This window comes from Seriola lalandi, unplaced genomic scaffold, assembly GCF_002814215.2.
Source record: "Seriola lalandi dorsalis isolate HSWRI2012SDOR001 ecotype SW California unplaced genomic scaffold, Sedor1 jcf7180002054835, whole genome shotgun sequence".
Lineage (NCBI taxonomy): Eukaryota > Metazoa > Chordata > Actinopteri > Carangiformes > Carangidae > Seriola > Seriola lalandi.
The window spans coordinates 841,046-854,382 of NW_019525388.1; the positions used below are offsets into that span (position 1 = coordinate 841,046).

The following is a 13,337-nucleotide window of genomic DNA, read 5'->3' on the forward strand; positions in this document are numbered from 1 at the left end:
CATTCAGACACTTATTTCACTCCATTCGTTGCATTATTAAAATACCTTCATACCTCCTTAATTATTTTTCTAGCTCTCCCCATCCCTGCAGAACTGATAATTGGTGTTATTTATCTAAACAATACCACTGTGTGACTCTTAGGGTGGGAGTGCTTGAATAATGGATGAGGACAAATACAAAGCAATTGCACTTACTCTGACTTTGGCACTATCCATGTCAGAGCAATGTTACCATTTATGCAGGAGAAAAGGAAATGGCAACCATGTTCCAAAGTGTTTACTCCTTCACTGCTCCCTCTACTTATAATAGGGCAAGACGTGATATTAACTTGCCAGGGAGGCTAGACTGGGTTAAATTTGTCAGTTCCTCTTGTCCAATTCCAGCGAGGCTTGCGGTTCCATAATGAAAAGCCTCTCGGAGTCTCTGGGACAGACTGAGGCACAGTGGCTGAATAGAAAGAATGAACAAAAAGATGTTTTGCTTCGGGAACATTTCATTGAGTGTTTGGGGCACTTGGAGTCCTGTAGTGTACTTTTATTTCAGCCACCAGCAGATTTTTTTTTTTGTGATTTTTAAAAAATGTGCTATTGAAGAGATTTGATTTTGCAGTCACTTATCTTGCAGCTGAACTCAAATAGCTGTCAGCAGTCCCCCATATTGTATAGTGTTAGTCTGTGTTCTACAGCTGTTTCTGTATCTTCTACTGCAGAATAAATGCAGAAATGTTCTTTTAAAAGTCATTTGCACTCATCTGTATGAGCAGTTACACACACTTTGCTCAGTGTTATGTCTAGTTATTCATCAAAACAGGTCATGATGGCACTTTTATAAGATGAGAGCATCTGCGGCAAGCTTTAGATTTACACTTACAGTTGAATTCCACTGATGCAAAGCAGACGAGCTGGTCTTACAATCAGATGAATAATAACGACATTAGCATCAGCTGCCGTGAACATGGAATAGATCAGTTGTTTGACATTAATAAGATTCTCATTCCATGCATTGATCGTAGCTGCTCAGGCGTGAGTGGTCCTGTTCTGAAGCATTACGTAGCGTCTGTGTGGAGCATTCAGCTAAGATCCCTGTTCTTCCCACCTGTCGCCTTCCCAGGTTCAGCAGTGCAGCCCTTCATCCCCTTCTGGTTCACAGTGGAGCCCCAGGACACACTGGCCATTCGGGGCAGCGCGGCGTTGCTCAACTGCTCGGCCCACAGCGATGCAGCCACGCCGGCACGCATAGAGTGGAAGAAAGACGGCACCTTCATGAGCCTTTCAGACGAGAGACGACACATACTTCCCGATGGCACGCTCTTCTTCACCCATGTGGTCCACTCGAAGCACAATAAGCCCGACGAGGGCACCTATCAGTGCGTCGCCACCATCGACAACCTGGGATCCATTTCCAGCCGGACGGCACGCCTTTCTGTAGCAGGTGAGTGCTGCCGGACTTATCACCTCAGTTAGCTGATCCGCTTTTCCCGTATCCTGTACTCCTTTAACACCATGGTTGATAATCCATCCTGTAGTTCCTGGTAAATTGCTTTGATAATTCAAGTGACTTCACCAGCAAAGGGTGTAGCTCTTCTCAGGTCCTAACCTTTAAATAATTGAACATACCTGTGTGAATGTGTGTAAAAGAAGGTCATAATATTAAGTGAGAAATAAAAGTGGTTTGTAAATTGCATAGTGCACAGCACAAATAACACATATAGACTAATAACCTTCATCACATCTTCTAATTGGTAAAGTTACGTTACCTAGTAGTGCTGAGCGATGAATCAAATTTTTATTGTCATCGTGACATGAACATTAATGACTGACTCAAACTGATGAAATAATTTATTTACACGTGCATTGACGAAGGTTTTTTTTTTTTTATGGCGTACCTCAACATAAGCCCTCCAGAAATTTGACTTGTCAGATGGAGCCCCGGGTGCATGCGCCATGCTAGCTGCCAGCTACCCTCTGATTCATTCCTGTCAGTTTGGCAGTGACCGTGACGTTAGCTAGCACCAATTCTAGAGGAAGACATAGGAACTGTATATGCAAACTTCAGTATTTGTTTGTTCATTGTCATATCATCGTCGCAGTATTGAACAGTGTTATCGCACAGCGCAGATTTTCCTCACAGCATTCAGGGTTATTATCTCTTTAACCATTTCTTTGGAACAGCTATGCTGCAAATGCACACCCACATAACATATGAATTTGTGAAAAGGTTCTTTAGTTGCTTACATTTATTTATTTTTTGTCCTTGAATTTCTCAGCTGTTTGTGCTTTCTCTTCTATAAATTCCTTCACCTTGCTGGAAGCCTGAGCCTGTTGCCCTACTGGATAAATGCTTGTAAAACGGTCTGTTTTTTTTTTTTTCATTACTAGTCCTACGATGTGACCTTGTTCGGTTTGGGAACAGTAAGTGACATGGGATTATTAGGTGTTTTGAGTCAAGCCGTGCCCTGAAATTCAATTTGCAGCTGGAGGAGCCGCAGAATGCGTTTACCGTGTGCGCTTTCAGCTCAGCAGTGCTCTGCCAGATTTTAAGACGCTCGAGAGAGGCCTCTTGTTGACAATGGGATAGTACAGTATAAGCCTCTCGGATACCTTGGAGTGCCTGTGTGAAGTTACTGTCTGGCTCTGTTGCTTTTCATAGGCTTTTGAATTACAAATTAATGAGGCAGTACGTTTCCATTGTGGAGATTGCAAAGATTTTTCTTTCATCACCCATCACAGAAAGGGCATATGTGCTCGATCTAATGTACAAATAATGTACTTCAGCCTTTACACAAATGAAATGGATGTTGATGTGATCGTAGATGATTAATGTCTGGCTTTGTATGTGTGGTTGTCATAGCTTGTTCTCACTCCGCCTGACCTCATGGTCACCATGGTAATTCAGTCAGACACTCTAAAGAAACGCAGGTCAGGAGGTTCTGTGTGTGTTATGTGTTAATGTGTATGTGTGCATCCTCATAGCTGGACAGTGGCGGGATCATTCCTGACTCAGAGTGAGGTCGAGGTGGTGCCATCCTGATCATGTGCACACACACGATTGGCTCAAGCAAACTCATTTTTTCTTTTAGGACTTAGAATGAATCCCGAGTGATTTCTAAAAGGACAATAAAGAATAACAGTTCAGGAGATGTCACATTTTCCCCGTTTCATGACAAAAGTAAACGATTAATTGAAAAAATAATCAACTGATTGATAAAAAATCATGCACAACCTTTAAATATTTGTAGTTTGAAATAATGACTTGTCACCTGAACACCCACGCCTTGATTCCTCGTCCTATCTTGCACTCTGACTCTGATCCTCAGTCCCTGGTCCCTTCCACTTCTTATGGTTTTGCTTCATTTTCAGACCTGACCAAATTTACCACATCTTGACAATAACATGAATTATTATGTTTCATCTGCATGTAATAATCAAATGATGCCTGCTTTGTTTCACCTGCCCTCGTGATTCTCCTCCTCGTGAAGTCACCGCTGATTGGGATGTAACATTAATTAAGGGATGCAAAAGAAACAATATTAACCTTTTAGAACAGCCACAAAATATCAGGGCACTGCCGCCTGACACATTCCTGTCGTAGCGAATAAACAGACACTCTTTGGAGGACATTTCTTAAGAAACATTGCAGCTCTTTTCTTCCTCTGTGGCAGCTTTCCTGCTGCACTGTGCTGATTATGCTACAGCGCCACTGCAGCTACAAGTGACAGAAGTCCACCAAGTGCAACGTTTTTAGAAAATATAGGTTTCCCTGAAGACACTCATCAGTTTTGTCAAGAGCTGGAGGCGGCGCGAAATTTGATGGGAGGCGCCCGCATCGCAATTCTCCGTGCAGGAAAAACCCTGCAGTAGACAGTCCATCCCGGTGCTCCATCAATACCTGTCACTACAGCTGCATCAGCGTATAATGCAGAAGGGACTTGTTTGGTTCCTCTGCCAAGATGTGTTCTGCTATCAGCCTCACAGCCAGCAGGATCTACCTGGGTCAACCATGATGGGATGTTAGATTCAATCAGTTTCTACTTAAAGAGTGGAGCAGGTGAAGACTGTCAGCTGTTATAGGCACACACACACACACACACACACACACACACACACACACACACACACGCACACGCACACACACACTTTTTCACATGGCGTAAAAGCTCCAGCCATTGTGAACATGCGTACACTCGCCAAGTGTTGAACACATAAAGCTATTGCATTTATGGGTTCTACTTACACACATGCACACGCATGCACAACCACTGATGTATCTCCAGCTGGCTGGCAGGTGGCCAATAAAAAGGTTAATTGCGGTGTAGAGAGAGCAGGCCATTAGGCCGGCATCAGACCCGGGAACGATGGTGCAGGCGAGGGTGGAATGGGCGTGACCTCTCCGATGTAATGATGGAATGAGTCACGGGTGGCTAGCATGGCAGGGAGCATATCTGACAAATACACAGGTAATATCAGGGATTGATTGCCGGGAGACGTGGGGCTCATTCTTCCCAAGGAATCACGTCCACTTCCACACATCGCTGCCATCGCCATCAAAGCCACGGCGGGTCACTCCTCGACCTCACCTCTTCGACTCACCAGGGCTCCTGCTCTCTTCAGGTTTCTGTGGTGACGTTCACATGTGCGCAGAATGCATTTGTAATCGTTATATGATTCAGTGAGTAGGACGGGATCTAACAGCTTTATCCTCCTGTCTTACTGAGATTATGTTTATGCTTATTTTTCATAACGGAAGCACCAGCGTAGAATATACACTGAAATGACTAATGCCACGTGTAGTTCTTATTTGCAACACTCCTTCCTTTATGGCTTTTATAAATAGTCACGTTGAGCTCCACAGTATGTTGATCAATCTTTACCAATCCCCGTCCTCTAATCATAATACGAGTTGTTTAATAAATGATCATTTTCTGTGTTTAAATTAACACTTTGCAGTAGCGCTAGACTGATAAGTTGATGAATCGTCAAGTCGAGCAACAGATAATTTTGTCATGTGAAAATGCACGCTGGTTGTAACGCCTCACGTGTGAACATTCGCTTCCTCTCGTCAATGCACTATCACAGTACATTGAATATTTGGTGTTATTTTACGAAACCGCTCTGACCGTATTTTCTGACATACATTTGTGATTAAATGATAAGTTATGAGAAGAAAATTATTGTCTCAGCCCAACGCCAAGATGTCACATTTCTCTTTCTATAGAATTATTTTTGAAATGATTGACCTATTATTAACCGTCTGACGAGATGAATAATTAATTTCTATCATCTGTGATTATATAACTACACTATATACTGCAAAACGATATTTAAATAAAGTATTATGGTTTTTAGGACAATCATTGTTTTCCTAATTGCCCAGCTTTGAAGTCACATTCATGTGCACATGCTCACATCTCTCTCTGCCTTGCGTTTCTTCTTTGCTCCTGCTTTGTCATCCAGTCTTCCTCGGTCTGTTCAGATACTGTGGAAACACAAGCAGACTCAGAGAAAATAATGGGAGGGGGGAGTGTGGCCTTGTAGGCCCAATCTTATGTATTCAGTTTGAGTCTGTGGAAGAGAAAAGGAGGGGGAGAAAAATTATAGGGCAGAGAGCGAGCGAGGCGGTATACAGCAGTGATAGCCAGGACACAGAGCGAGACGCGAGTAATGAGAAATCCCATCTTAACTGTCTGCTGCTCTCCCACACAGCTGTCCCTCCGCCCATCAGCACACTTTGAGCTCAGCCCTCCTTAAGAATTGCTTGAGGTGAGCTCCACCTCACTGCCACTTAATAGGGAAACCTCCAAATAAGAAAATGGAGAATTCATTTAGCCTTTTCTATCTCTCCCCCACTACCCCGCATTCTCTTTTATTTGGCTTCCTATCCGACCCCTTCATATGTAGATGAGACACTTATCTATTGAAATATATCAGCTTTTTGTTTTAGTTTACCACTGTTTCTGCCCAATCTGCTCCTCTCTGTTTTCCCTCAGTTTTTTTTTCCCTCTCACCTATCGGCTACTGTGGTATAGAAAGATAAGCAAAGCCACTTATCACTTTGCTTTGATATCATGTTTCACTGAAATCTAATTTCTCCCTCCCCATAATAGTAGAAATTGTAAAATGAACACCAACACTCATGTGTCATGTGTGTCACCTCATATTTAAGCGTGCTCATCGTCTGATAGAGTCGGACGCCCTTTGAAGGATTTAGAGGTGTTGGCAGAATCTTTAATCCTTTTTTTTTTTGATGTATTTTAATCTTTTTTTTTTTTTTAGGAGGGGGAGGAGGGGGGTGGAAAAGGATGATTTCGTCACTATTGCATAGGAAGTCCTTTATGGTATAGTAGGAGACACTTTGTTGGACATTTAGTCGATTAATTAAGTTGGCATCTTGACATTTTCTGAAATATTATGTGTTAACGACATTAAATGGATGTCACCGAAAAAGTAAAGACATTCATTCGGGATAAAACATCATAATAATCCACATGCACTGGGGTTGCTATGGTTCACAAGGTTTTCTGTAAATGCTTCTTTATGTTTGCCTCCTTCAGCATGACTGCACATTCAGCCTCACTAATCGGATACTTCTTTTAGTGAGAGGAGCAAAATGGAAACGCTGCGAACATGAATGCATATGTCGTCTAATATGCCCCGAACAGTTATAATTTAGTAGTGTAGGTGTTTAATTGCATATTATCTCAATGCGGCAACTTTTCAATGGTTACGTAACAGCTCTAACAAACTCGCATATATACTGTGAATAACCTGCGTAATTTGTTTTGTTAGCTCAGTGTAATCTGTATCTATAGATTCCACCATCATAGACTTCTTCTCCAGTCTCCTACTTGTATTATCTTAGCTTAGTGACCTACACCTCAGAAATATCACACTTGATATTCCTTCATTAGCCAATTACAGTATTCAGTATCAGTGGGTTTACATGCACTTAAGCAACTTCGTCATGTCAGCTTCCTGCAATTACCTGACGTCTGGGCACATCATGTAAACGGGAAAACCTTGTTGTAGTTTTCTGGTTATGGGGTCATGGCGCAGCACAGACATAGAAACCTGATGTCTTGGGCAACTGAAACAGCAAAAAACTGAAATGAAAATCATCCAAGTGAGTGAGTAAAATAGTCCTTTTCCAAACCTCAGCAGCAGGATGTAAAATTCCAGACTATTTAAAAAGAAGACTTTGCAATTTCTTTTGTATAATTGTTCAAAATTCGCTAACCCAAAATTTAATATAACTCTTAAAAACATCAGCATCAGTTATTTTAATGCTCATACCCCATTTTCTGATTGTCTACCTTAACCTGATTTCTGCCAATAATCAGTTCTCTTTTGCAGATCTAGTCCATTGTGTCTGAACACTGCACTGCTGCAACTAATGTTTATTCTCACTATCAGTTAAGTTGAGTGACTGTTGCAGCTCTAAAACTCAACCTGTATAAAACACACACACACACACACACACACACACACACACACACACACACAACCAAGGGCAAACAAAAACTGTTATCTTAAATGCTGATCTGGTTCCAGCGACACACAGAGATAGAGCTCAGTCAGATGATGTCTACCCATTCACAAGCACTTGTTCTCTTGAGCTTGACGAGACTGAGCTGTGTTCATTCATCCTACTCATTCAGTGGATCTTTTCACACTACTACTACTACTACTCTGTCTTCCTTTCATTTCTCACTCTCTCTCCTTTGTCTCCCACTCGCTGTCCTTTCTCTCACTGAATCAACCTCCTGTCCTTTCTTTTTACCTTCTTTACTACCGCTCTCAGTCCTCCATTTTCTCTTTATTATCCTTTCAGACCTCTCCACCGCTCCAACACTACTGCTGGCACACACACACACACACACACACACACAGCTCTCTCTCTCACCCATTTTGCAGTTCCACCGTGGCAGCACCCCAGCCATATAGCGCCAAAATGGCAAACAAACAGTAATAAATCTCAAAAACAACAAAAAAAAAACATCTCCTTCTTTCTCAATGGAACTCCCAGAAAGAAACACATCAACCATGTCATTGTTTTCCCGTAAAAAAAAAAAAAAAGTAATCTTTTGTTTGTGAGTGTGTGCATGTGAGTCTTGACTGTGTCCTCGCCAGGCTGGCTAAATTCAGTTTTCACTTGTCATCCGCAATAAGTCGACATTTCACACACCCAAAAACTGTGCTTTAACAAAGCCTTCCTCTCTAGTCATTAGTTGTAGTTTGGACGAGGTAAAATATGTTTTAAAAAATCTTTGACATACCGTGTGTCTGCTCAAACGAAGTTAGGTGCTGTGTATGAATAATTTTTAACACAGTATCGCAAAGCTGTATTTTAAATGCTTATACAGCCTGTCGCGCAGTACAGGTGTCTCTGCACGAACATAAAATAGTAATTCGATCAGCCGTCTCACCGCAGCATCGCAGCAATTCTTGCACGACTTGGATAACAGCTGTGAACAAATCACTACATTATACTTGTTCAGTTGACAACAGAACCAATGAAGAGCAAATACGTTGTGACAATACAAACACTATATAAGTTGTATTAAAGCGTAGCCGGTTGGGATTATGTAACCACTGTGGTGCATCGGCAGGAATGCAGATACGTCTGGATGTTCTCTTCACTTATGTTTATTAATAACAGCAGGTGAGGTTTCTGCAATAAAACAAGAAGCCAAACACAAGACAGTGCTAAAGTAATCATTAAACAGCACTAGTAATAACAAATGCTAATACCATAGTATAAATACTGTATTTATATATATTATATATAAATTACATTAACCTAGAAGGTAAGTTGCTAATTGGCAACTCACTGCTTTACTGTTACTGTTTTACAAATTAGCATGCAGCTAGTGAACTTAAAGCTAATACCGCTGATTCCGATATATACCAATATGAAACTCTAGGCACAGAAAATATATAGTACACAATTCTACTTGCATGTTTCTGAATGCGCATGTGCGCCAAATTACTTATGGATGGCAAACTTCACAATATCCAATGCATCTCTTCTCTCTCATCCACCACAAGGGCTCTGATTGGCTAATCCCTGCCACCCAACCAGGTGCCTAAACTACTATAGTATACAAATGAACAAGCCCCTTCATCACATAAGTGACAGTGGGAAGCAGGAGATGGCTGAATGGAGGTTTGTATTGCTGAGACCAAGTAGAGTAACCCAGCTGTCCGTCTCACTTGCTACCAAAAGATTGCTGTAATGGACATTTTTGTTGTTTGCCAGGTAAAACAGGAAAAGGAAAACCAGACTGTAATTTTTGTGTTCCAGTGTAGACGGAGAACTTTGGAACCGACCCAAACAAAATCCAGCAAATCTCCTGTTAGTTTCCAAATGTAAGCAATATTTTTACATTCACATTATGCCCCTTGGTGCAGACATTGCCTTATCAGAGCCCATATAGTTATATACACATGTCCAGGTGTAGACGCTTCCCCCTTATGACCAATTATGTGCTGCATTGCTGCTGAGTGCCGGGGTCGTTGCCATGACGAATGGCTCTAACCCGGAAGCAGGGTCAGGGTCACGGTGGTGTTCCATTACCCCGATTTCCATCTGTCTCCGGCACATGTGAGGAGGGATGGAGGCGACAAGATAGGAGAGGCTGTAGCTAAAAGCAGAGAGGAGAGAGACTGCTGCAAACCCTGCACTTCTACTGAGGCACATGAATCATATGCTGAGCTGAAAAACGAAAAACATTCAGTTAACCTTGGAGCACAAGTAGTGAAAGAGGAAAAGAGCTGAAATGCTGTTTAAGAAAAGAAGAAAAAGAAAAAAGTGTGTTTGAGCTGTTGTAGCCAGCTGCAAAGATGAGGCTGTGAAGGAGACAGAAACAGGACGAGCAACGCGGCTGAGAAAATATGATGTGGGAAATTTTGGTTGAGGATGGAGCAATAGGGAGAGATCCATCTTTTTCTCTCTCTCTCTCTCTCTGGAGGACGGCGGGAGAAAATTGTCGACAGGGAGTCTGTTGGGCTGAAGGTAGATGACAGCCTCCATTTTACGTGTATTCACTGACTGATTAGGTCCTCTGGGTAGGTGGAGAGTCTGATGGAGACAGCCCTATCTCTACTCTCCAGACACCTCAGTGCCTGGTGTGCGTTTCTGTGTGTGCGTGGGAATGTACACCCAGGCGTTTAATTGTCTTTGTATGTTTCTAGAATTCTCCCACTGTGTGTGACATGTCATCTTTCAACAGGAGCTTTATTCTGATTGTAAATTAAAAGCTGAGCACCGATGCAAGGTTGTTTCTACGTAAGTTACCGGCTTCAACACAAGCTCGGGGCCTCTGCCGTGTCCTTTTTACACTGGAGAATCACCATATAGGATTTAATTTCTTTATTTTAAAGGTTAATATAAAGGTTGTGCTCTACAATCATGTGCAATCATCATTACTTTTTAGAGAAAGGGAGGGCCAGAAATAGAAAGTATCAGACCTCTCTAACCTGTGCTGTGAGCAAGGTTATCATTAAGGCACCAGTTAAGTGGATACGGATAAAAAAAATTGGCTGATTCCCCATTAAAATGAAGTCTTTAATGCTGTTTCATGTGATGCAAGAATATCTTCAGAGATTTGAAGATTCAGATGGAGTTTGTCACAGTGCCTGTGCCAGACTGTGTACTGCTCAGAGAGTGAAAAAAGAATCCAAATACCAGGAGACATTTTTTTCACTACAATGAAGCTGTATTTAGAATTTCAAATTCAAGTGTACTGTCCCATTGAACTCGGACCATATTCAGCCAGTTTCTGCACCATGCTCTGGCTGGTGCAAATTAATGAGAGTGATAATTGACTGCTGCAGTCAGCAGATGAAGATAAACTCTCTGTGCATAATGACTTCCCTAACTTGCTCTTCTCCTCTGTGTTTTCAAGGCCACCGCTCCCCCACACCACACCTCAGCTCCCCCACACCGCCTGAACTTCTATCCATAGCTGTATGTAGTATATCTCACAATGTGTGTGAGGCATCTGCACATCAGTGATGACTCTTTACTGCTCAAGGCTCTCCACACGAACCTCAGAGATTTCCCTTAAATGCTCTCGCTTTCACTTCAGACCCAAAGGATAGAATCATGGCATCAGTGAGAGTTTGGCTGCTAGCGTGACATGTTAATCAGCTTGAGTGTTTTGTCTTTTATAGATGTCTTGCCACCATCTGCTCTAAATATCTACTTGTGCATGAGAAGCATAATTTTGGGGTCTCATGCAATTTTGAATCACCCCCTCACCAGCTACAGTTGTATGTGGGATTTAGTTCAAATATATGTCGAAGCCTCCTGAGACAGAACTTGACACATTTCTTATATTTTTCGCTTAAGTGATGCAGCAAATTAAGCAGTTTTTCAGATGTGGTGTTGATCATGTTAAACAGCAGATCTAAGCCCCTATCCTTCACAACAATCAAGTGGACTAAACAACCGGGACCGAACACACAAACGCATCAGTCTAACAAGTCAAAATTAGGAACTGTGCACACACGCATCATCTGCAACTTGCAGTTCTTTAAACGCAAGCCATTAGTCAGTATTTCACTGCTCCCACAAACTTTCCTATCTACAGGGCCTGGATTCTTGTTATTCAGTCCTGAGCACAATTGCATGGTAATGATGCTTGTGTTCTTGTGTTTTGGCAGGGAACAGGAATGTACCATGCACTCAATGAGTAGCTCTGCATTAAAAAAGAACACCAGGCTAGAACACATGCCCTGAAGGAGAGTGAGTTTCCACTGCAGCGAGCAGAACTCAACAACCAAATAACTTAATTCTGAACTTTTGATATATTTAATTTTAGGTTGATGGGAAAGCAGTGTTTTGTTCTGGAATGCCAATAATTACTTAAAGGGAAAAAGAGGCTACGTGTTTTCCGCGCTACTTTTGTCACTTCTGGTACTTTTCCACAGTAAATGTTCAATCTTAGCACGTCAATTAGAAAAAAAAGATGCTATGAAATGAGGAGAACGTTCTCCTTATGCAGACCTATCAGGATGGATGTACATGGCACAATAAGTTCACAATAAAGTATAAAAAAAAAAAAAAAGCTGCCTTGTGTAGAGAGTTTTACTTCCTGAAAAGTTTTTGTAGCAGACAATCCATCACTCTTGCAGCTTCCCTCAATCTGCATAAAAAAGAGGCAAGGCTGCACTTTGTTTATCACTGCCTCTCTCATTGACATTCACTGTCCATGTCTCTTCCCTTGTGGTTCTATAGATAGAAATAACTACGCTGTGACGGACCAGTGTACTCAGCCGCATCGCCCTTTCATCTCCCAATACCGGTCCGAGTGAGCATGCATGAGGCAGTTTTGGGTTTTCATATTAAAAAGTCTCCATGTTTCAAAGCTAAATTGGGCTCCATAGAGCTTTTGAACCTTGAAAGAGAGTTGACTCTTTTTTTGATGGCTCTTCATGCCTGAGGGAAATCTTTTCAAATGCACCTCTGTATTCATCAGACTCAAGGGGTGGGCAGAAAAAGTGAGACTGAGTAGGTAAAGTTTTTATTCTAGAACGATGCGGTCCAGGTAGACTTTTTGATATTCAAGGCCACTTATCTTGACATCTGTTCTATGAAAAGATTTTACAGAGAATAGCTCTAGGAAAAATCATTCTGATATCGATGTTCTCATGAGCCTCTTTGCCCCCAAGTCCTCCTGTTTTTGGTTGAATTCTGAAGCGCTGTCACAAGATGATGGAAAGCATATCTTATTTTTTAATTTGATATCCTTTGAAATGTTGTGAATTTTGTTTTGTGAGTAAAATGTGTGATTCCAGGGTGACAGAAGAGGGATTTGATTTTTGCTACTCTAGATGTAAATAAAATATGTTTGAAATGCATATTTTACACTTACTTGGCTTGTGCTGAGGAGGCAGAAATATGGTGTAACCGTGAGTGTTTCATTGCGAATTCCGCGCTGAAAGAAACGCCTCACCATGGGCACAGATGGAGTGTGCTGGAGAAAAGTGCAAAGTGCTCAGTTGGTGAGCATCTTGGTGTTTTTTCTGTAATGCTTCAGAGACCAGCTTTATTTATGGATTGACTTTCTTTTTTTTTTCTCTCTCTTTTTTTCTTTTTTTTTTGCACCATCTGAGCAGGTTTCCATAAACATGGATGGCATTATGATGGCAGCAGAAAGGGTGGCTTGCGCTGACAGGGGCAAGCTCAAGGTGTGAGAGGTGACACCTCGAAAAAGCATTTGCCTGCGCTCCCACTCAATTCATATCCCACGCTCTGTCTTCCAGCTGACTGGATTTCACTTTCTCCTAAATGCTTTTTTATGCTGGTGGAAAAATAGGAAGAATTAACCCCCCCT

General features: G+C 41.8%; 1 protein-coding gene across 13 annotated transcripts in view; it reads left to right on the forward strand.

The window, feature by feature from the left end:
- Nucleotides 1-13,337, forward strand: part of neo1a (neogenin 1a) — a 155,060-nt gene that overhangs the window by 53,566 nt on the left and 88,157 nt on the right. For all 13 annotated transcript variants that reach the window (XM_087179415.1, XM_023426697.2, XM_023426701.2 and 10 more), the window contains exon 2: nt 1,112-1,432. In XM_087179415.1, the coding sequence (XP_087035541.1) occupies nt 1,112-1,432 (321 nt within the window). The remainder of the gene's footprint in view (nt 1-1,111; nt 1,433-13,337) is intronic.